Below are 24,967 nucleotides of genomic sequence, written 5' to 3'. Positions count from 1 at the left end.
TGACTGTGGGCAAGTCACTTAACTTCTCCTTGCCTCAGTGACTCATCTGTAAAATGGGGATTAAGACTGTGAGCCTCACATGGGACAATTTGATTACCCTGTACCTACCCCAGTGCTTAGAACAGTGCTCTGCACATAGTAAGCACTTAACAAAGACCAACATTATTATTATTATTATATATATATATGCCTGAATGTTTATATATATATATTTATTGGGAACCAGAGTCTGTTAAAAGAATTGAAGTTACTCATCATCTGCCACCTTCCGAGTGTCATTTTTATTTTCCCTTGGTTCAATGAAGGAGAGAAACCATGTGGTTTTGGAAGCCCATTATCCCTGAAACAGTATAGACTATGTGAGGGTCTTGGGACAGACATGTTTCCTGAGTAGGTAGTTTGGCAAGCTGGTGAAGAACCCTGGCAAGGAGTTTTGTCTCAATCCGGAGAACAAAGGAAACACATCAGGGAGTTCTAAGGTAAGGTAAAGTGTGTTCAGAGAAGGTTAGAAAGGTAACACAATCCCAGCCCACAAGGAGCTTACTGTCTACAGGGGGACACGGATATTAAAATAGATTACGTATAGGGAAAATAGTAAAGTATAAGAATGTTTACATAATTATCCAATCAAATGCATAGTTGACACAGAGGGAAGGGCAGAGATGAAGACAGCTGTTCAGCAGCAAGCACTTATTAATGTCCATGAGAAGCACAGAATTGCACTAGATGCTTGGAGGTGAGGTTACGGTAAATCATGGGGGACAAACCCAGATGGGCACTAAGTAAAGAGAGGTTCAGAGAGCAATTTTGTGAGGGGAAAAAGTGGCCAAAACTGGTGACAGACTGGATGAAATTTCCCCACCTTCCCGACTACACCATTCTATCAGCCACTTCAGCATTCATGCCTTTGTTATTTATTCGTTTTTGTCCATTACCCCTATTCTCTTACTCTGGGTAATGGCATATTGGTCGATTTGTATCTCCTGTCTTCCCCCATTAGATTGTAAATTTCTTTAAGGCAGCAATCATATCTTTTACTTCTTTCGAATGTTCCGGAAATCTGCAAGCACGACTAATCAATAGTGTTAATTTTGATGCTGATATAGGGAGCAAAGGAAACATGAAACTAATTAATGATAGCGAGGGGTGTAGGTCAGATGGTAGAACTACTCACGGTGATCTGGAAGCTAAGAAGAGGGGATGGCTTGAAAGGGAATCACAGAGAATTTTTCTACAAAAACGTTCGGGACATGTCACCCCAGTCCTCAAAAAACTCCAGTGGTTGTCCATCCACCTCTGCATCAAACAAAAACTCCTCACCATCAACTTTAAAGCAATCCACCACCTCGCCCCCTCCTAGCTCACCTCGCTTCTCTCATACAACCCAGCCCGCACACTTCACTTCTCTAGTGCTAACCATTTCCCTCTGCCTCCATCTTGCTGCTGACTCCAAGCCGACATCCTGCCTCTGGCCTGGAAAGCTCTCCTTCCTCAAATCCTCCAGACTATTACTCCCCGCCACCTTTCAAACCTTACTGAAGGCACATCTCCTCCAAGAGGCCTTCCCAGATTAAGCCCCACTTGTCCTCATCTTTCATTCCCTTCTGTGTCACCCTTACTCCTTTGTTCTTCCTCCCTCCCAGCTCCACACACTCAATAATAATAATAATAATAATGTTGGTATTTGTTAAGTGCTTACTATGTGCAGAGCACTGTTCTAAGCGCTGGGGTAGATACAGGGTCATCAGATGGTCCCACGTGAGGCTCACAGGCTTCATCCCTATTTTACAGATGAGGTCACAGAGGCACAGAGAAGTGATGTGCATATCTGTAATTTATTTATTTGTATTGACATCCGTCTGGCCCCTTCTAAACTGTAAGCTCGTTGTAGACAGGGAACGTATCTGTTTTTTGTTGTACTGTGCTCTCCCAAGTGCTTAGTACAGTGCTCTGCATACAGTAAGCTCTCAATAAATTTGATTGAATGAATGAATGAGAGAATTTGGGTTTCTCCCATTTGAGATATGCCAACCTAGCCCCAATAAGAAGGGGGATTGCACCATTGGGTAAAGCTAGAGCTGTGTGTCCTTGAAAGGAAAAAATTACTCCAGTCAAAGTACAGAATGCCTAGAACTCATGCTAGAAAAAATAAGGGATTCCTGTTGGAGTTACGTTGTAGGGAACCCCACCAACAGAGAAAAGCATATCTCCAAACCAATAGAAAATATTGCAGCTATCACTTCTGTATTTTTTTTACCAAGAAAACTATGGATCCACTACCAGAATGATGGCAGATGGAGAGATGTGTCCATGGAGTCGCTATGGGTCAGAGACGACTCAACAGCTTAATAATAATAATGATGTTGGTATTTGTTAAGCACTTACTATGTGCCAAGCACTGTTCTAAGCACTGGGGTAGATACAGGGAATCAGGTTGTCCCATGTGAGGATCACAGTCTTCAACCCCATTTTACAGATGAGGGAACTGAGGCTCAGAGAAGTGAAGTGACCTGCCCAAAGTCACAGAGCTGATAGGTGGCAGAGCCGGGATTAGAACTCACGACCTCTGACTCCTAAACCCGTGCTTTTTCCACTGAGCCACGCTGCTTAAGACAAGCCAAGGCCTGGCAGAGAGTGTTGTTGCACTTTGCGCAGTGCACTAGAGAAGCAGCGTGGCTCAGTGGAAAGAGCATGCGCTTGGGAGTCAGAGGTCATGGGTTCTAATCCAGTCTCTGCCGCAGCTGCGTGACTTTGGGCAGGTCACTTCACTTCTCTGAGCCTCAGTTCCCTCATCTTTAAAATGGGATTAAATAACAAATACCATCATTATTAAAGAGGTTTTATTCATTCGATCATATTTATATAACACTTACTGTGTGCAGAGCGCTGTACTAAGCGCTTGGCAGAGTACAATATAACAATAAACAGATTCCCCACCCACAAGCAAGCTTAGTCTGGTGGGGGGTTTATAATCTAGAGCGAGGGCTTCTGTTTCTAGCTGAGTTTTCAAGGGTTTAATATGGCTTCTTCCTTAAAGGCCTGAAAGTCAAGCAGGACCTGTCTTCTGGCTCCTCGTCAGACGCGACAGGAGATCGCAACGCCCAGTGTTGACTCCTCCTCCTCCTCCCTCCCTTCTACATCCTCCTTCCCCACCCGAAGCAGCGCGTCTGAGTGGAAATGAGTTTGGAATCGGAGGACGTGGGTGCTAATCCTGCCTCTGCCACTTGTCAGCTGTGTGACTTTGGGCAAGTCACTTCCCTGGGCCTCAGTGGCTTCATGTGTAAAATGGGGATTAAGACTGTGAGCCCCACGTGGGACAACCTGATCACCTTGTATCCCCCAGACGCTTAGAACAGTGCTTTAATAATAATAATAATGATGGTATGTGTTAATCGCTTAATATGTGCAAAGCACTGTTCTTTAATAATAATAATAATAATAATGACATCTGTTAAGCAATTACTATGTGCACAGCACTGTTCTTTATTAATAATAATAATGGCATTTGTTAAGAACTTTCTATGTGCAAAGCACTCTTCTTTATTGATAATAATAATAATGACATTTGTTAAGCACTTACTATGTGCACAGCACTGTTCTTTATTAATAATAATAATAATGGCATTTGTTAAGCACTTACTATTTGCAAAGCACTCTTCTTTATTGATAATAATAATGACATTTGTTAAGCGCTTACTATGTGCAAAGCACTGTTCTTTAATCATAATAATAATAATGGCATTTGTTAAGCACTTACTATGTGCAAAGCACTCTTCTTTATTGATAATAATAATAATGATGACATTTGTTAAGCACTTACTATGTGCAAAGCACTGTTCTTTAATCATAATAATAATAATGGCATTTGTTAAGCACTTACTATGTGCAAAGCACTCTTCTTTATTGATAACAATAATAATAATAATAATGACATTTGTTAAGCGCTTACTATGTGCAAAGCACTGTTCTTTAATATTAATACTAATAATAATAATGGCATTTGTTAAGCACTTACTATGTGCAAAGCACTGTTCTTTAATAATAATAATAATGATGATGGCATTTGTTAAGCACTTTGTGCAAAGCGTTGTTCTTTAATAATAATAATGGCATTTATTAAGCGCTTACTATGTGCAAAGCACTGTTCTAAGCGCTGGGGGATACAAGGTGATCAAGTTGTCCCACGTGGGGCTCACAGTTGTATTCCCCATTGAGGGAAGAGGGAGGGAGGGAGGAGGAAGAAAGGAGGGAGGAGGAGGAGACAACACTGGGCGTTGCTTTGCACATAGTGAGCCCTTAACAAATACCATCATTATTATTATTATTATTTTTCCCTTCCCCTGGGCCTCAGTCCCCGCAAATGGGGCTTAAGAGTCTGAGCCCCACGCGGGTCAGCCTCATTACTTGTCAGCTGTGTGACTGTGAGCAAATCACTTAACTTCTCTGGGCCTCAGTTCCCTCATCCGTAAAATGGGGATGAAGTCTGTGAGCCTCATGGTGGGACAACCTGAAAGAGAAGCAGCGTGGCTCAGTGGAAAGAGCCTGGGCTTCTGAAGCAGAGGTCATGGGTTCGAATTCTGACTCTGCCACTTGTCAGTTGTGTGACTGTGGGCAAGTCACTGTATCTACCCCAGCGCTTAGAACAGTGCTCTGCTCTGGCCGGTCATTCTCGGTCTCCTTCGCTGGCGCCTCCTCCCCCTCCCATCCTTTAACTGTTGGAGTTCCTCAAGGGTCAGTTCTTGGCCCTCTTCTGTTCTCCATTTACACTCACTCCCTCGGTGAACTCATTCGCTCTCACGGCTTCGACTACCATCTCTACGCAGATGACACGCAGATCTACATCTCCGCCCCTGTCCTCTCCCCCTCCCTTCGGGCTCACATCTCCTCCCGCCTCCGGGACGTCTCCACCTGGATGTCGGCCCGCCACCTAAAACTCAACATGAGCGAGACTGAGCTCCTCATCTTCCCTCCCAAACCCGGTCCTCTCCCAGACTTCTCTATCACCGTCGATGGCACGACCGTCCTTCCCGTCTCTCGGGCCCGCGATCTCGGTGTCATCCTTGACTCGTCTCTCTCGTTCACCCCACGCATCCTATCCGTTACCGAGACCTGCCGGTTTCACCTCTACGATATCGCCAAGATCCGCCCTTTCCTCTCCACCCGGACGGCTACCTTACTGTTACAAGCTCTCGTTATATCCCGGCTAGACTACCGTGTCAGCCTCCTCTCTGACCTCCCTTCCTCCTCTCTCGCCCCGCTCCGGTCTATTCTTCACTCTGCTGCCCGGCTCATCTTCCTGCAGAAACGATCTGGGCACGTCACTCCCCTTCTTAAACAACTCCAGTGGTTGCCTATCGACCTTCGCTCCAAACAAAAACTCCTCACTCTAGGCTTCGAGGCTCTCCATCACCTTGCCCCTTCCTACCTCTCCTCCCTTCTCTCTTTCTACCGCCCACCCTGCACGCTCCGCTCCTCTGCCGCCCACCTCCTCACCGTCCCTCGGTCTCGCCCATCCCGCCGTCGACCCCCGGGCCACGTCCTCCCGCGGTCCCGGAACGCCCTCCCTCCTCACCTCCGCCAAACTGATTCTCTTTCCCTCTTCAAAACCCTACTTAAAACTCACCTCCTCCAAGAGGCCTTCCCAGACTGAGCTCCTCTTCTCCCTCTACTCCCTCTGCCACCCCCCTTTACCTCTCCGCAGCTAAACCCTCTTTTTCCCCTTTTCCCTCTGCTCCTCCACCTCTCCCTTCCCATCCCCACTGCACTGTACTCGTCTGCTCAACTGTATATATTTCATTACCCTATTTATTTTGTTAATGAATTGTACATCGCCTCGATTCTATTTAGTCGCCATTGTTTTTACGAGATGTTCTTCCCCTCGACTCTATTTATTGCCATCGTTCTCGTCTGTCCATCTCCCCCGATTAGACCGTAAGCCCGTCAAACGGCAGGGACCGTCTCTATCTGTTGCCGACTTGTTCATCCCAAGCGCTTAGTACAGTGCTCTGCACATAGTAAGCGCTCAATAAATACTATTGAATGAATGAATAACAAATACCAACATTATCATTATTGTACGTATTTTTATTACCCTATTTATTTTGTTAATGAGATGTACATCCCCTTGATTCTATTTATCGTGATTAAGTTGTCTTGTTTTTGTCCATCTCTCTCCCTCGATTAGACTGTAAGCCCATCAATGGGCAGGGGTGGTCTCTATCTGTTGCCGAATTGTACATTCCAAGTGCTTAGTACAGGGCTCTGCACATAGTAAGCGCTCAAATACTATTGAATGAATGAATGAAATACTTGGCACATAGTAAGTGCTTAACAAACACCATCATTCCCCTGTTTAGTCTGTAAGCCCATCAATGGGCAGGGATAATAATAATAATAATGTTGGTATTTGTTAAGCGCTTACTAGGTGCAGAGCACTGTTCTAAGCGCTGGGGTAGATACAGGGTCATCAGGTTGTCCCACATTAATCCCCATTTTCCAGATGAGGTAAATGAGGCCCAGAGAAGTGAAGTGACTTGCCCACAGTCACACAGCTGACAAGTGGCAGAGCTGGGAGTCGAACTCGTGACCTCTGACTCCGAAGCCCAGGCTCTTTTCCACTGAGCCTATGCTCATCACTGGGCAGGGATGGCCTCTCTCTGTGGCTGAATTGTCTATTCCAAGTGCTTAGTCCAGTGCTCTACACCTAGTAAGTGCTCAAGAAATAGGAAGGAAGGAGGGAGGGAAGGAAGGAAGGGAAGGAAGGAAGGGAAGGAAGGAAGGGAAGGAAGGAAGGGAAGGAAGGAAGGGAAGGAAGGAAGGGAAGGAAGGGAAGGGAGGGAAGGGAGGGAGGGAAGGGAGGAGGGAGGGAAGGAAGGAAGGAAGGAAGGAAGGAAGGAAGGAAGGAAGGAAGGAAGGAAGGAAGGAAGGAAGGAAGGAAGGAAGGGAAGGAAGGAAGGAAGGAAGGAAGGAAGGAAGGAAGGAAGGAAGGAAGGAAGGAAGGAAGGAAGGAAGGAAGGAAGGAAGGAAGGAAGGAAGGAAGGCTCTCCTCCTCCTCCTCCCTCCTTTCTCCCCCCTCCCTCCTCTTTTTCCGGGCGGTCCCTGCGGGGTCCGGGGCGCGCATGCGCGAGGAAAATCGGAGCCGGCGGCGGCCGTCAAACGACGAGAGGCCGGCCACGATGGCGACCGCCCTGCCCTCCCGCTCGCCTCCCCTGTCCCAGGCCGTAGCCGAGCTCTGCCAGAACAGCCCGGAAACCTTCCTGGAGGCCTCCAAGCTGCTGCTGACCTACGCGGACAATATCATCCGGTAAGAGCAAGGGCGCGGGCGGCTGCGGCCTGGCCAGGACCGGCTCCAGGCTGCGCGTAAAACTCTTGGTTCTCAGGCCGGGCCTTGGGGGGGGGGGGGGGCACCGACGCGGGCGGGCGAGGATCCTCCACCCTGGCCTGACAGATTTTTGTTACCCTCTCTGACTTGCTCCGTTATGTGCCTTTTAGCTCCTAAAATAATAATGGTGTTTGGTATTTGTTAAGCGCTTTACTAGGTGCGGGCGAGGAGGCTCCTCCACCCTGGCCTGACAGATTGTTACCCTCTCTGACTTGCTCCGTTATGTGCCTTTTAGCTCCTAAAATAATAATGGTGTTGCTATTTGTTAAGCGCTTACTAGGTGCAGAGCGCTGTTCTAAGCGCTAGGTAGATGCAGGGTCATCAGGATGGCCCCCCTGAGGCTCACAGTTAATCCCCATTTTGCAGAGGAAGGAACTGAGGCCCAGAGAAGTGACTTGCCCACAGTCACCCGGCTAATAATAATAATAATGTTGGTATTTAAGTGCTTACTATGTGCAGAGCACTGTTCTAAGCACTGGGGGAGATACAGGGTAATCAGGTTGTCCCACGTGAGGCTCACAGTTAATCCCCATTTGACAGATGAGGGAACTGAGGCCCAGAGAAGTGAAGTGACTTGCCCACAGTCACACAGCTGACAAGTGGCAGAGCCGGGAGTCGAACCCATGACCTCTGACTCCCAAGCCCAGGCTCTTTCCACTGAGCCACGCTGCCGGCTGACATTCATTCAATAGTATTTATTGAGCGTTTACTATAAGTGCTTGCCACTTAGCTGTGTGACTGTGGGCAAGTCACTTAACTTCTCTGTGCCTCAGTTACCTCATCTGTAAAATGGGGATTAAGACTGTAACCCCCACGTGGGACAACCTGATTCCCCTGTGGCTACCCCAGCACTCAGAACAGTGCTTTGCACATAGTAAGCGCTTAACATATACCAACATTATTATTATTACTATGTGCAGAGCACTGTACTAAGCGCTTGGAATGTACAAATCGGTAACAGAGACAGTCCCTGCCCTTTGACGGGCTTATTGACAGGTGGCAGAACGGAGATTCGAACCCATGATCTCCGACTTCTCAGCCCGGGCTCTTTCCACAGAGCCATGCCGCTCATTTGTTAAGCAGCAGAGAGGCAGCGTGGCTCCGGGAAAGGAGCCCGGGCTGGGGAGTCAGAGGTCATGGGTTCGAATCCCGGCTCTGCCACTGCTCAGCTGGGTGACTTTAGGCAAGTCACTTCACTTCTCTGGGCCTCAGTGACCTCATCTGGAAAATGGGGATTAAAACTGTGAGGCCCACTTGGGACAACCTGAACACCTTGTATCCCCCAGCGCTTAGAACAGTGCTTTGCACACAGTAAACACTTCACAAATACCACCAAATACCACTTGTCAGCTGTGTGTCTGTGGGCAAGTCACTTCACTTCTCTGGGCCTCACTGACTTCATCTGTAAAATGGGGGTGAAGACTGTGAGCCTCATGTGGGACAACCTGATGACCCTCTATCTACCCCAGCGCTTAGAATAGCGCTCTGCACATAGTAAGCCCTTAACAAATACCAACATTTTTTTGTGTGCTTTTTAGCCCCTAAAACAATAATAATAATAATGATGGCATTTGTTAAGCAGCAGAGAAGCAGCGTGGTTCCATGGAAAGAGCCCGAGCTTGGGAGTCAGAGATCGTGGGTTTGAATCCCAGCTCTGCCACTTGTCAGCTGGGTGACGCTGGGCAAGTCACTTCACTTCTCTGGGCCTCAGTTACCTCATCTGGAAAATGGGGATTATAAACTGTGACCCCCACGTGGGACAACCTTGTATCCCCCTCCAGTGCTTAGAACAGTGCTTGGCACATAGTAAGCGCTTAACAAATAACTCCATTATTATTATTATTATTAAGCACTTACTATGTGCCAAGCACCGTTCTAAGCGCTGGGGAAGATGCGAGGTGATCAGGTTGTCCCACGTGGGGCTCACAGTCTTCATCCCCATTTTACAGATGAGGTTACTGGGGCACAGAGAAGTTAAGTGAGTTGCCCAAAGTCACACAGCTGACAAGCGGCGGAGCCGGAATTAGAACCCATGACCTCGGACTCCCAAACCCAGGTTCTTTCCACGGAGCCACGCTGCTCCCCCTTCGTAGCGGGGTGACCTTGGCCGAGTCACTTAACTCCTCTGCACCTCAGTTCCCCCACCTGCAGAATGGGCATTCAATACCTGTTCTCCTTCCTACATAGACTGCAGGGCCTGTGTGGGACCTGATTTGTCTCGCATCCACCCCAGTGTTTCCCTGCCGCTGCTGTGTCATTCTCGGGAAAGGGAAACCAACCCAGCATCTTGAAATCTGAAAAAGCCCCTGGAAACTCTAAAGCGCTTCCAGGATAATGGAGAGCAGTGATTTGGATGTAGCTTTTCCCTCGGGATTTGGCCGTCAAACCCCTTTTCCACCCCCTTCTCCTGCCTGTGGAGGGTTTCTTTTTGTGGGAAGAAGGGAGTGGATCAGGGGTTTGAGTTCAGGGGAGTTTGGTTTGTATACATCTATGATTCTGTTGATCTATTTTCATGGCATTGATGCCTGTCTACTTGTTGTGTTGTCTGTCTACCCCCCTCTAGACTGTGAGCCCGTGGTTGGGTAGGGATTGTCTCTGTTGCCACACTGTAATTTCCAAGTGCTCAGTACAGTGCTCTTCATACGGTAAGCGCTCAATAAATACAATTGAATGTACTGGTAAGGGCTATTTTTCTGAAAACGGTGATCCACAAAAAAATAGGGATTTGATTAGTGTCATGGGGGGCAAAGACTTCAGTATGCTTCCTCTCTTTTTTAACTTAAGCCATCTCAACAAATTGGTATTTGGAAAATATAGTGATAATATTAGTATTAAGTGCTTACTACATGCCAGGCATTGTTCTAAGCGTAAGCAAACCGGGATGGACAGTATGGCTTGCCATTTTCAGGTTTGGGGAGTCTAACATTAAAAGTCACAAGTTCCACTCCCTTCTGTTTCAATCATTGAAATAAACCATATCTTTAAACTCCTCCTGTTACTCAGCCGTGTCTATGGGACCTTTATAAAATGACATAGAAAAATGTTTACATCTCTTTCTGGCTTCTCTTCTCTCTCCCCCTCCCGTTTATTTTCATATGATGATGGTGATGGTATTTGTTAAGCACTTACTATGTGCCAAACACCGTTCTAATATGTCTCCAGTGGCGTGAGAATAACGTTTCTATTGCTCCCAAGTTGATTGCGAATTGACACATGGTGCTGGGTTTCCTAGTAAGTATGATGCTTCACTGGGGGTGTTTGTGTATCCTTTGATTTCATTCATTCAATAGTATTTGAGTGCTTATTATGTGCTGAGCACTGTACTAAGCGCTTGGAATGTACAATTTGCAGATGCATTGCCATGGGGGAGACTCCCCCTACGTGTGAGGGTCTTTGAGAGAGAATCCCTTGCACACTTGGTCCGTGAAAATACAGTTATGCACTTTTAATTGGACCCTGGCCATTTGGGCAAGCGCTGCTCGGGCACCAACGGTTGAGACGAAAGGCTTATCTTACCACCTGCTGAACAAACCACATCACTTAGGACACGTCAGATTTGCCATTGCCCTTCTGGAGTAATAGGATGCCTATCTATTGGTTTTGTTATCTGTCTCCCCCCTTCTAGACTGTGAGCCCGTTGTTAGGTAGGGATTGTCTCTGTCTGTGGCCGAATTGTACTTTCCAAGCGCTTAGTACGGTGCTCTGCACACGGTAAACGCTCAATAAATACGATTGAATGAATCATTCATATTGTCTCCCAGATGAGGGATTTTTGTTCTTGGTAATGTGCCTTTTAGACTCTAAAAGAGATTAGAGCACAGGCCCGGGTTTCTTTCCCCCGGCTGCTCCACTTATTAACAGCGTGGCTCAGCGGAAAGAGCGCGGGCTTGGGAGTCAGAGGTCACGGGTTCTAATCCCCGCTTCGCTGCTAGTCAGCTGTGTGACCTTGGGCAAGTCACCTTACTTCTCTGTGCCTCAATTCCCTCATCTGTAAAATGGGGATTAAGACTGTGAGCCTCATGTGGGACAACGTGATTACCCTGAATCTCCCCCAGCGCTTAGAACAGTGCTCTGCGTATAGTAAGCGCTTAACAAATACCAACATATTATACAAGTTATCAGGTCAGGCACAGTCCCTGTCCCATATGAGACTCACGATCTAAATCAGAGGGAAAACAGGTATTAAATTCCCGTTTTACAGGTGAGGAAACTGAGGTACAGAGAAGTTAACTGACTTGTCCAAGGTCACACAGCAGGCAAGTAAGGAGCTGGGATTAAAACCAAAGCCTTCTTACTCCCTGGCTAGGGCTCTTTCCATTAGGCCGCACTGCTTCCTTTCTCAACAAAAGGGGGAGGCATTTGGTCATTAGCTAAAATTCATGAGGAAGATCTGTCCCTGAATACTGCAAGCTTGTTATGGGCAGGGAACGTTTCTTCTAAGTCTATTATATTGTACTCTCCCAAGTGCTTGGTACAGTGCTCCGCACACAGAGAGCGCCCAATAAATGCCATTGATTGGCATAGCTGCTATCCCACATAGGGCTCACAGCCTTAATCCTCATTTTACAGATGACCTAACAGACACAGAGAAGTTAAGTGACTTGCCCAGTGGCAGACAAGTGGCAGAGCTGGGATTAGAACCCAGGTCCTCTGACTCCTAGGCCCAGGTTCTTTCCACGAGGCCCCCCTGCTTCTCACATTGCTTCCACTTCTGCTTTCAGCAGGTGCAATATTATTTCTCCGTCCTTCCAACTCTTTGGAAATGGCTTGTATGTGTCTGTGATCTCTTTTAGATGGTAAACTCCTTGGGGCATAAAATGGTATATTTTGACACTAGTGTACTTCCTCTAACGGCTTAGTATAGTGCTTGCCAAATGATATGCACTTAGTCAAATGCTGACTATTATTACAGGTACAAAGCATTTCAAAACCTAAAACTAAAAGGAAATGCTGAGTAATTAATTATCATTCTAGTTTTAAGTCTTGTGGCTACAGGTTAATTGATTTTTTCCCACATTTAATAATAATAATAATAATGTTGGTATTTAAGCATTTACTTTGTGCTGAGCACTGTTCTAAGTGCTGGGGTAAATTCAGGGTAATCAGGGTGTCCCACATGAGGCTCACAGTTGTAATCCCCATTTTACAGATGAGGCAACTGAGGCACTGAGAAGTTAAGTGACTTACCCAAAGTCACACACCTGACAGGTGGTGGAGCTGGGATTGGAACCCATGACCTCTGACTCCTAAACCCGTGCTCTTTCCACTGAGCCACGCTCCTTCTCTAAATTTACATTTAAATTTAGTAATTCAGTAAATTTACATTTACTGCTTTATGGACAAAGTGACCACAGTTTCTCTAAGAGAAACTATATTAGAGGCTTGATCCTAGCCACATTTGTTTGTAGTTTTCTATGAAATAACCTTCCCCCAGTCTCAAAGTACCCTCTGGAATCTGTAGCAAAGTAAGCATTGATAAATCTCAGCGGTCCTCCTGTGTGTCCCTATCAGTGTGGCCTAGTAGATTAAAGCACAGGCATAGGAGCCAGAAGACCTGGGTTCTAATCCCAGTTTTACCACTTACCCGCTATGTGACTTTGGGCAAGTCATTCAGCTTCTCTTTGCCTCAATTTCCTCAGCTATAAAATGGGGATTCAATATCTCTTCTCCCTCCTATTTTGATTGTGAGTCCCATTTTGGACAGAGACTAGTTCCCACCTGATTAATTTGTATCTACTCCAGCACTTATGTGCTTGACACATAGTAAGCTCTTAAAAAATGCCATTAAAAAATAACACACCTGGACATTGGAGAAACCACAGGAAAGGTCTGTTATGCCCTCCCTTTCTTCTCATTCTGCTTATCGCATAGCTAGAAGTACTAGAGTAATGACTTTTTGACCACAGAAGAGGAGGAATTTTGGAACAGAAAGGCCCAGAGGAGCCACTTAAACTTGGAAAGTATTTGACTCAATTGCCTACCAAGTCACATATACCCTTTCAGGGGGTTGGTTGGAGGCATAGGAATTTGGACTAGAATTCCATTCATGCTCCACACTCCTCTTGGCAGGAAGCCAGTGCTTTCTGTTTGTTATGGTCAAAAGGCCCAGCCATGACCCTCTGCTGTTCTCAAGTGGGGCTAGCTTTCTTTTCCACTTTGAATTCAGGGAAGGGGTATTGAGCTACTGCTGCCTCCCTTTCAGGGAAGGTCAGTGCTTGAAACCAGAGTCAAGGCAGAGAAAACAAAAGCAATGCAGCAAGTTAAAATTGTTAAATTGTTAAATAATTGAGAGGCAGCGTGGCCCAGTAGAAAGAGCATGGACCTGGGAGTCAGAGGACCTGGGTTCTAATCCTGTCTCTGCCACTTGTCTGCTGTGTGACCTTGGGCAACTCACTTCTCTTTGTTTGATACCTCATTTGTAAAATGAGGATTCAAGTTGAGCCTCATGCAGGACATGGACTGTATCCAACCTGATTATCTTGTACTACCTCATCGCGTAGTACCGTGTCCAGAACACAGTAAGTTCTTAATAAATATCATTAAAACAAAACAAAACCTAAGTCCAGGAAAATGTACTTCCTCGAGGCAGACAGTTGTGGCAGTATATTGGACTGGTGAGCTGCATTAGACGCCAAACTGTCTGGCTTGAGCGTTTTTTGAAATTGCTTCATGTTATCTAGATCAGACTCAGCATGCAGAGCCTATGAAACGTAAGGGGCTTTGCCTCCCCTCCCAATCTCAGATTCTAGAATAGTCTGAGGAGGGGGTGACGGATAGGAGGGGGACAGGGAGTGTGGCAGTCTTGACTTTTGCCAGGACAAGGGTTTGAGGTTGGGTCTCCCCAGTGAGTGTGCTCAATGTCCTCCCCTGCCCCTTGGCCAGAGTCACCACAGCATCTCCTGCTGCCAATTACAATCTAACAGGAAGGAAGAACAGATATTTAATTCCCATTTTATAAATGAAACCCAGAGAAATTAAGTGACTTGCCTAAGGTCATCCAGGCAAGTGCCAGAGCTGGGATTAGAACCCATGTTCCCTGACACCCAAGCCCATGCTCTTTCCTCTAGGCCATTCTACGTCTCATAATTCCCTAGTCACAGAGGCCCCTCTGACTTACATGGATCATTGGTGGTTTTCTTAGTCACCCTACCTCCTTTCCTGGTTCCCAACCATGTTGGAAACTACTGACTTTGAATCGTGTTTGTCAGATGTGGCCACCAGAGGATTTCTTTGCAGTCACAGGGAGACAGACATTAGGGGATAGAAAGTAGATTTTAAAATACATGTTCTCAGAGTTTCTGGCAGCTTTTCATTGTTAGGCTAATTTTAAAAATCCGCGGCCATCAATAAGTAATGGAGCCACCCTGGCGGCTAGAGGGAGGAGCAGACTTTAATCAACCCCAAAAATGGGGCTCTTCCATTTACACAAATTCCTAGAGAATCCATCAATCAATAGCATTTATTGGGTTCCTGTTGTGGGCAGAGAATGGTATTAAGCTCTTGGAACAGTTCAGTAGATGTAGTGGACATGACCTCTGCCCTCAGGGAACTTCAAGTGTAGCATGAGATGGATATGGCAAACATTTATAGCGAGAGGAGGAAGTGGCTGGATATAACAATAATAATAATAATAATAATAATTGTGGTATTTAAGTGCTTACTATGTGCTAGGTACTGTTCTAAGTGCTGGGGTAGATACAGGATAATTGGGTTGAACAAAGTTCCTGTCCTACATAGGGCTCACAGTCTTAATTCCCGTTTTACAGATGAGGAAACTGAGGCTCAGAAGAAATGAAGTGACTTGACCAAGGTCACCCAGCAGGCAAGTGGCAAAGCTGGGATTAGAACCCAGGGACTCTGACTCCCAAGCCCGTGCTCATTCCACAGGACCTGTTACGGTGAGCATTTAAGTGGCAGAGTCATTATGGACACAGTTGCTACACAGAGGCAGAGTTGGTGCTGGAGAGGTTGTTGAGGAGATACAACCTGAGAGGAAGAGGAATTGGTCAAGAGAGGCTCCCTGGAGAAGATGTGATTTAATAAAGGGATTTATAAATGGGGACAGTTGTAGTCTGGTGGATTTGAGTAAACTCCTTGAGGGCAGGAACTCAATCAGTTTCATTGTTTGAAGAAGTTCCAGGCTGGGTGAGGGCCTAAGCAAGAGGACAAAGGTGGGAGAAAACTTGACCACTCTGTCAGAAACGTATTGCAGCGTTCAGTAATTCTCCCTTTGCTAATTTCTTGATACCTAACTAAAATTCTTTATGCTGCAATGGAAGCTTGTTAATTCTTAGCTCCAGTCTCAGTGGAGCTGGAGAGCAACCAGGTACCCAGGTAACGCTTTATATTCATCAAGATCACCCTTCAGTCTTAAGACTGTGAGTCCGTCACTGGGCAGGGATTGTCTCTATCTGTTGCCGAATTGTACATTCCAAGCGTTTAGTACAGTGCTCTGCAAGTTCAATAAATACTATTGAATGAATATATCTCCTGCAGTCTAGGGGGCTGCAAGGATAATAACCTTTGATCTTTTCCTTATTGTATTTGCGTTCTGGTTTGTTTCTGATCGTGTCACCAATTTACCAAATCATATTAAATTTTCATCCTCTCCTTCAAGAGCGACCTGCTTCCCAAATGCCCTTTATAACTCACTTTCCGTTTCATCATTTCGGAATGCCAGGCAAATCTATTTTTGAGGATTGTTTGCCATTTATCATCTTCAATAAAGCATTGTCCATAGAACGATTTGAAATGTTCTACCGCCTCCGACATCCTGCATGATGCCATCATGTCATGCTATGTGCATCCCCCACCCCCAGCAGCACGGTTCCCAGGGTGTCAGCTCAATCATTCATTCAACCGTATTTATTGAGCGCTTACTGTGTGCAGAGCACTGTACTAAGCACTTGGGAGAGTACAATATAACAATAACCCTTGCTTTGTGAAGCCAGCCCTCATTTCCCTTCCTTTGAAACTTTTTAGAAGTATTCACTGTGAGTCAAGCATCATGTATAGAATTCTGGTGTGCATACAACATAATCAGATATCGTCCCTGCTTTGCTTGGGGCTCACAGTTATGAGGAAGGGAGAAGAGGGTTATTATAGATGGCCAAAACAGAACTCGTTGTGTCTTCCCAACCAAATCCTGTCCGCTCCCTGACTTTCCTGTCGCTGTAGACAGCACCACCATCCTTCCTGCCTCACAAGCCTATAACCTTGGCATTATCCTCAACTCATCTCTGTCAACCCACATATTCAGTCTATTACTAAATCCTCTCAGTTCAACCTTCACAACATCGCTAAAATCCTCCCTTCCTTCTCCATCCAAACTGATGGCATGTTAATCCAAGCAGTTGTCCTATCCATTTAATCGTATTTGTTGAGTGCTTACTTGTGCAGAGCACTGTTCTAAGCGCTCTCCCACCTTGATTACTACATCAGCCTCCTTGCTGACCTCCCTACTTCCTGTATCTTCCCCACTCCAGTTCATCCTTCACTCGGCTGCCCGGGTCATTTTTCTACAAAATCACCGAGTTCATGTTTCCCCACTCAAGAATGTCCAGTGGTTGCCCATCTACCTCTACATCAAACAGAAACTCCTTGCCATTGGCTTCAAAGCTCTCAATCCCTTTTCCCCCTCCTACTTCACTTCACTGCTTTCCTAATACAACCCAGCCCGTCCACTTTGTTCATCTAATGCCAACCTACCCACTATATCTTGATCTCGTCTGTCTTGCCACCGACCTCTCGCCCACATCCTGTTTCTGGACTGGAACGCCCTCCCTCTTCATATCCAACAGATGATCACTCTCCTTACCTTCAAAGCCATATTGAAGGCACATCTTCTCCAAGGGGCCCTCCCTGACTAGGCCTTCATTTCCTCTTCTCCCGCTCCCTTCTGCGACACCCTTTCAGTTGGATTTGTACCCTTTATTTCCCCCTTTCTCAGCCCCACAACACATATCCAAAATGATATTATTGTCCATCTCCCCTCTAGACTGCAAACTCATTGTGGGCAGGGAACATGTCTACCAACTCTTTTGTATTGTACACTCCCAAGTGCTTAGTGTAGTGCTCTGCATACAGTATTTGATAAATACAACTGATTGATGGATTTAAGATTGTGAGCCCCATGTGGGTCAGGAACTGTATCCAACCCGATTTGCTTGTATCCACCATGGTGCTTAGAATAGTGCCTGGCACATAGTTAGCTCTTAAAAAATATGTTGTATTATTATTATTATTATCATGACAGCTGAGGAATATGAGGCATAGAGAAGCTGTGACTTGGTCAGGGTCATAGAGCTGGCCAGTGGCTTTTCTTAACTAAATGTTTGAAAACAGAACTCTCACGAGAAAAAAAAGCCTTCTCTCTTGGTAATTTTCCCTTTCTATTTTTATGTTCATTTGCATAAAATGCAGAGTCACAGACATTACAATATTAGAATCCAAATTCAGCTAGATTCCTTGCAAGGAGCTATCATTTTAAATCATTTTCATGCAGAGTGCCTTCCAGATCTAGATCTTAACTGACAGTTCTTTAGGAGAATACAAATTTCTCTGCTGGCTGCATTTCTCAATATTTTCTCAGCTTCAGAAAATCAAGAACCATTTTTCTCTTAACAGAAATCCAAGTGATGAAAAATATAGATCTATTCGGATTGAAAATACAGCATTTTTCACTAGACTACTGCCTGTCAGAGGAGCAGTTCAATGTTTATTTGAAATGGGATTTGAAGAAGTAAGTACTTTTCTTAAGCTTTTCTCTCTCCTACCTAAGGTTAAACTAGCCATCTGGGCGTTGTTCTCTGTCGGTTAAAAATGTAGGGTTGCTGGGTTTTTTTATTCTGGTCATTAGGAAGTCCATTGAACAGATGCTTTTTCAGCTGTAACATTTTAATTAAATCTCGGTACCCGTTGTCCATTTTCCTGAAGAGGAAATTGTTGCGAGTCTTAAAATTCCATTGAAACTTGAGCTTGGTGTAGTTTGAACTGGTTTTGTGTACTACCATCTGGAAAGCATTTCGCTCTGGGATTTGCAGGGAACCTCAGCAGGGCACCGACAGACATCTTTGTTTATATCAGTAATGTCAGTGGTAATTTACATGGTGGGAAGAAAGACACTTCTTTGCTTTTGCAAAGTGGCGTACAGCGACCTCGTACATATTTGAGGCTTTTTCCGTAAAGCTTTTTGACCATCTCATCTCCTCCCTGAAAAATCCCTTTACATCTGCTTTTTGCAATTTGAAGATAAGTAACTGTGGTGTGCCAACAAATTGGCCATATCCTACTGAGATCTGCCAGTGAGCAGAGCAGTGCAATATCTTCTTGAATGACATGATTTAACGTAGAATGTAGAACCCTATTTTAACAGAGAGTCAGAGGAAAGGGTTGCAAAATTCGACTAGCCCACCTGGAACAGGGAAGGGGAGGGTTGGGGGGAAGGAGGACACACTCTTGGAAAACTCATGTGGTCAGATTCCTCACGTCCCCCTGCCCTCAGTCACAGGCTGCTGTTTCAGGCACCATTAACAATGTATCCAAGCAGCCAAGATGGATTGTGTTCCCTAATTCCAAACACCATTCTGGCCAAAGCACTTAATAAAAACACACTTGGTGGCAGAGCTGAGTGTCCGTGATTCTCTCCAGTTTTCTGAGAATTGAAAGTGAAAGCCACGCTCTCCTATTTTTTGCAAATTTCAGGGAGAGACCCACCTCATATTTCCAAAGAAGGCTTCAGTTGAGCAGCTCAAAAAAATTCGTGATCTTATCGCTGAAGAGAGAAGTAGTAGACTGAATGGATCAAGCACGGGCCCCAGAGGAGGGGAATCTTCTCAACAACTGACGAGCCCCAATCAGCCCATCCTATTTCGGCCTGCCGAACCTGCGATATTGGCCCAGGGCCCAGGGGTCCATCTAAGGCAGGCCAGTGCCCAGTCCGCTCCAACGGTAATACTTTATTTAAAACTTCTTTAATTGTCCCTTAGGGCTTTTGCAAGTGGTGGTGGTGAAACGAAAAAGGCTTTTGAAATTCCTCAGGGAGAGGCTGTTAAAAATTTTCACATGACGTGGTGTCATGTTAAGGCCTGATTTCTCATCTCTCCCATTCTGTATTGCCTGTTGCTCCCTTGCTGCCCTGTGGCCCAGAGGGATGATGTGGGCAGAGAAGGCTGCTGGGCAGATTCAAAGGGTGACTTCCTTTTTCAGAGTTCCTTGATGCCCCTCTACAGTATGTCTGGATCCGTCACATCACTAATGGCAGCATTTCCTCAGTAGATTAGAGTTTTCCTTAAATCACCCTTCCGTCTTCTCCAGGCAGAAGCGTTTATTTTTAAATTTTTCCTTAGAGTTCTCAATGTTGCTTGAGTCACGCCTTATAAAGTACAGTCATAATGATGATGATAGTGGTATTTATTAAGCACACTGTGGTAAGTGGTGGAGTAGATATAAGACATTCAGATGGCACACGGTCCCTGTCCCACATAAAGCTTGCCGTCTGAGAGGGAGGAAGAACAGGTAACTTTAATCCCCAGGGTTGAAAACTGAGGCCCAGAGAGGTTGTGATGTGCCGAGGAAGATCACACAGCAGAAACATGGGAAAAGAAGCTGGATCTTCCTACTAGGCCACCCTGCCACCCAGGGAAGGTCCTGAGCTGGCATAGGAAGTGTGGAGGAAGGTAGCCAGGCAGGTTTGGAGGAAGTTTGGTTGTTGCCCTTTATTATCAGTGTTCCTGTGGATTCTCGCCATTTGACGGTTAGGAAACTCATTTTTCTCCTTTAAATTTGTTTATAAAAGTTTACCTTTCCATTGTATCACCTCCCAGAGAGTGCTTATTACAGCTTCTGAGAACCTACTGTTAGCCACTACGGAATTGCTCAGTGCTCATGCTTTTTTAAAGGACAAATTGTTTATTATTGTGAGGTAGTGTAGTTTCTTCATTATTTTGGCCTGCCAGTTCTACAGATAAATGCCGTTTAAACAACCGAAGAAATTACACAGCAGTAAATCACTCCCTAGTCACCTTCATTTGATTCTGCTGCCCCTAACCAGGCATCTTCTCAATTTCAAATAATAGTAACCCAGGTTTCTCTGTCCCATGGAGCTTAATAAACCTCTGCTGTAAAATACATTACGGATTAAATCTGCTTTTCCAAGGGATTGTTTCAACTCTCTCTGTAATGAGCTTCCTAATTATGTTTGTACTCAGAATCTGTCTCCCATGTCAGATTTCCTTAGTTCAACTTCCTATGAATCTTTCTTCCTGTCATACTTTTGGCCGGGGCCATGTAAACACCATATGAGTTAGAAAGCCTCCATAAACTCTTAAACTATAAAATTAGTCCAGTTAAGAGAAATGTTCTAAGTAATTCTGCTGCTGTTAGGAATTTGGTGGGCGGGGTGGGGCGGGGGAGCGGGGGAATTCACTCAGTTAATTCCCAGGCAGTCTTCATTTTTCTTAACTTTTTGATGAGATCAATCTTGTCATGGTACAGGTGTTGTCCTGGTTTCGAGCGACTGCAGTACCTAAAGTCTGGCAATATGCCCTCACTAGTTGTTGATGTAGCCCAGGAACTGCAGGCCCAGTGTAACTTTACATCTAATCACCCCTGTGAGTTTAATCTCCGTTCCCAAGACACAGACCTGAAGGCAGCTTCTCCATTTTGGCTGGGGATCTTGGGCTGAGATAGCACAGGTTAGGCTGGGCAGGAGACGAGATCTCAGATGGATTTAGGCCACACCGTCTCTCCTTCTTCTGCTTTTGGCTGAAATGGAGAAACCCTTGCTCAGCTCCTCCCCTAACCAGCTTCCCCTGAGCACAAACTAGAAGCTAAGCTTCTCCGCTTCATCTGAAAGCAACGCAAAATTGGGGCAAAGTAGAAGAGGCCACTTAAATGTACATAGGACCCTTGTTCCTTCTACCTCACCCCAATTCTGGGCAGCTTGTGGGCACAGTGGAGAAATCCCTGCCCCGTGCTTTGGCTGAGGAGGGTGTTCTTCATTCATTCATTCAATTGTAGGAATTGAGCGCTTACTGTCTGTAGAGCACTAAGCACTTGGGGACAACAAAGAGTGGCAATCCCTGTCCACAATGAGCTCGCAGTCTGGGTGGGGGGGGAGGCAGACATCAATACAAATAAACAGACATCAATACAAATAAATAAAATTACAGATATATGCACAAGTGCTGTGGGGCTGGCACGGGCAGAAGAGCAAAGGGAGTAAGTCAGGGCAACGCAGAAGTGAGTGGGAGATGAGGAAAAATGGGGCTTACTCTGAGAAGACATCTTGGAAGAAATGTACCTTCAGTAAAGCTTTTAAGGAGGGGAGAGTAATTAGCAGATTTAAGAAGGGAGGGTGTTCCAGACCAGAGGTAGGACATGGGCCAGGGGTTGGTGATAAGATAGGGAAGATCGAGGCACAGTGGGATGGTTAGCACCAGAGGAGCCAAGTGTGTGGTCTGGTTTGTAGAAGGAGAGAAGCGAGGTGAGGTAGGAAGGGGTGAGGTGATGGAGTACTTTAAAGCCAGGAGTGAAGAGCCTTTGGTTGATATGGAGGTGGATAGACAACCACTCAAAATTTTTGAAGAGGGGGATGACATGTCCTGAATGTTTCTGTAGAGAGATGATCCGGGCAGTGGAGTGAAGTATGGACTGGAGTGGGGAGAGGCAGGAGGTTGGGAGGTCAGCAAGGAGGCTGATGCAGTAATCTAGGTAGGATAGGATGAGTGATTGTAGTAACGTGGTAACAATTTGGATGGAGAGGAAAGGGCGGATTTTAGCGATGTTGTGAAGGTGAGACCGACAGGATTTGGTGACGGATTGAATGCGTGGGTTGAATGAGAGAGCGGAGTCAAGGGTGATGCCACGGTCATGGGCTTGTGAGACGGAAAGGATGGTGCCTCTGCTGCTGCTAAGGCTGGACTCATAGCTCCACTGTCGTCTAAGATTTGGGGACTGGAAAGTCTCGCATCGTGTTTTTTCTTAAAAGCAGATGAACATTTAAAAATGATTCAAGACAAAGACCCCAGTAAAGAGAAGAAATCAAAGGTAATTAGGTATTCGAAAGGTTTTTAACCTGCTGCAAGGTGCTTTGTGGAAGAAAAGAAGAAGGCCGCTGAGTCTAAACTAGACCAGTTCTGCAGTAAGGTTGAAAAACCTCTTCCACAATCAACTCAGCAAACTTCGATTTCTGCAGCCTTCTGCAGTAGTAGCAGTCTCGTTCTTTAATTAGTGCCCACTGGGTGCAGTACGCTTGAGAAAGTACACCAGAATCATGAGAGATGTTCCTTGCCCACAGGGAGCTTAGAGTTTAGTGGGGGAAGTAGACATAAAAATATTTACAAATGGTGTAATCGGAATAGAGAAGCATCACTGCTTAGTGGAAAGAACCCAGGCTTGGGAGTCAAAGGATCTGGAGACTAATCCTGGCTCCACCACTTGTCTGTTGTGTGACTTTGGGCAAGTCACTTCACTTCTCTGTGCCTCATTTTCCTCAACTGTAAAATCAATCTATCAATTGCATTTATTGAGTGCTTACTGTGTGTAGAGCATTGAACTAAGCACTTGGGAGAGTACAGTAAGCACTTAACAAATACCGTAATTATTATTATTACAGGGTAACAGAGTTGGTAGACACATTTCCTGCCTGCAGCTAGCTAATGGGGATTAATGCCAGTTCTCCCTGCTATTTAGACTGTGAGCCCTAAACGGGACAAGGGACTGTGTCCAACTTGATTAACTTGCATCCACCCTAATGCTTAGAACAGTGCTTGACACATAGTAAGCACTTAACAAATACCACATCAATAATAATAATAATAGTGCAGCAGCAACTTCAGAGCAATAGATAGGATCACTTCCAGCCCTCAATTAATCAATGACTTTTATTGAGTGCTTACTTTGTGTGTGCAGAGCACTGTACTAAGCATGTCAGAGAGTACAGTATAACAGTCAATAGGCATGATCCCTGCCCACTTCCTGTTAGGATGCTCGGTACTTTGTAACCCCTCCCCCTCTATGTTGTGCTGCAGGGATGTCCCCTGTGTAGGTAACTAAGGTGGCTGTCAGAATCTGGGAGTGTGAGGAGGCAGGGTAGCCTAGTGGAAAGAGCACAGGATTGAGGGTCAGGGGACCCGGGATATGGTCCCAGCTCTGCCACCTGCCTGCTCTGTGGCATCAGGTACATTATTTAACATATCTGGTCCTCAGTTTCCTCATCGGTATTAACATATCTGGTCCTCAGTTTCCTCATCTATAAAATGGGGAAAAGATACCTGTTCCCCTTCCCTCGTAGACCTTAAGCCCTGTGTGGTGCAGAGACTGTGTCTGATTTTATTATTATTTAGCATAAGGCTCAACACAAGAAAATGCTTAATAACTGCCTTCAGGATTATCTTCATCCTGAGTGTTTCTTATAATGATGATCTAGCCCAAGATGTAAGCCTTGGGAAAATGAAACTCTTGGTAGTCTTCTATTTTTCTTTGGAGATTTTGACCATAATGTGGCACGTTAGCGAGAATAGGGTGCTGTCTTCTCCTTGGGGAGATCATTGTGGGTGGGGATATGTGTATGTGAACCTCCATGCTCATTTAACTTTTGTTCTGGTACCAATCTGTCTTGCAATTAGTATCTTCTGCTGTGCTAAGTTTGTAAGTCTGTTGGCAGACAGAAATATTACAGGCCAGATGGCCAACTTCTTTTGCTCTTCACTTAGCAAACGAAGTGCATTTGAGAGCTTGAAATAACTGCAGTAGGCAGTGGTGTATATTTGATCCTGTTTATGTTCTTGAGTTAGTATAAAAATAGTGTTTCATTAGTACGTGTAAATTAAATTTTCTCAAATTTGAGTGATTCCAAGTGATCTAAGACTCTGCCAAGAAATTGCTTCAATGTAGTGTGATAGGGCAGGCAGAAAGCTTGAATTGTGCTCTTGATTCCTGAATGTATTCTCAGAGAGGCCCAGTGGAACAGGTTTTTCTTTCTTTCTTTTTTTTTTTTTTTCCTCTTCAGCACTGGTGTGCCTGTTTGGTGCTTGGCATGTTAGAAATGTAGGCCAGCACTCCTAGTTGAGGTTTTCTGTGCTGTTCCTGATTATGCATGGCCATCGGCCAGAGTTTGAAGGCTCTGCTGTCTGCATTTGAGCGATTTTGGGAGCTGTAATTGCAGACTGTAATCTAGACTTCCCCCCTGGGCTCTTAGCCTGACTGGCTTGTGCTTCTAACAGCACTCCTGCTTTCTCTTTCTCAGAAAGAGTGGAGTTGGGTATTCCTCTCTACTCTTTGGCTGGAACTTTAAGAAATGGGTTGGTGAGTTTCCCAGCCTTATTAGCATGTAGACCCTCCAGCAAAAGTGACCCCTGGAGTAGCAGCCAGTGCTGGCAGGGAACTGGTTCCGGAATGAGACAAGTGAGGTGAGGGAAACAGGAGTAGGAGATTGGAGGAGAGATGACAGTAGGATACTCCCAACTCATTGTTCTTCCCAAGAAATCCAGGTTTGCCAGTCCAGTGTTGAAATGCATAAGCGTCTACTCTATGGCAAGGACTGGCTTTTTGCATGTTGTATTTGCTTGGACCTGAAGCGTTGCC

At 45.5% G+C, this 24,967-nt stretch overlaps 1 protein-coding gene across 1 annotated transcript in view; it reads left to right on the top strand.

Annotated features, from left to right (window-relative positions):
• Positions 1 to 7,143: 7,143 nt before the first annotated feature.
• Positions 7,144 to 24,967, top strand: part of NGLY1 (N-glycanase 1) — a 42,496-nt gene continuing 24,672 nt past the window's right edge. The window contains exons 1-3 of the mRNA XM_029071017.2: positions 7,144 to 7,303; positions 18,008 to 18,122; positions 19,085 to 19,330. Coding sequence (XP_028926850.1) covers positions 7,176 to 7,303; positions 18,008 to 18,122; positions 19,085 to 19,330 — 489 coding nt within the window. The 5' untranslated portion in view covers positions 7,144 to 7,175. The remainder of the gene's footprint in view (positions 7,304 to 18,007; positions 18,123 to 19,084; positions 19,331 to 24,967) is intronic.

This window comes from Ornithorhynchus anatinus, chromosome 8 (assembly GCF_004115215.2).
Source record: "Ornithorhynchus anatinus isolate Pmale09 chromosome 8, mOrnAna1.pri.v4, whole genome shotgun sequence".
In the NCBI taxonomy this organism is placed as follows: domain Eukaryota; kingdom Metazoa; phylum Chordata; class Mammalia; order Monotremata; family Ornithorhynchidae; genus Ornithorhynchus; species Ornithorhynchus anatinus.
Note: the sequence above shows the minus strand (reverse complement) of the source record. Positions and strands in the feature narration are given on the sequence as shown.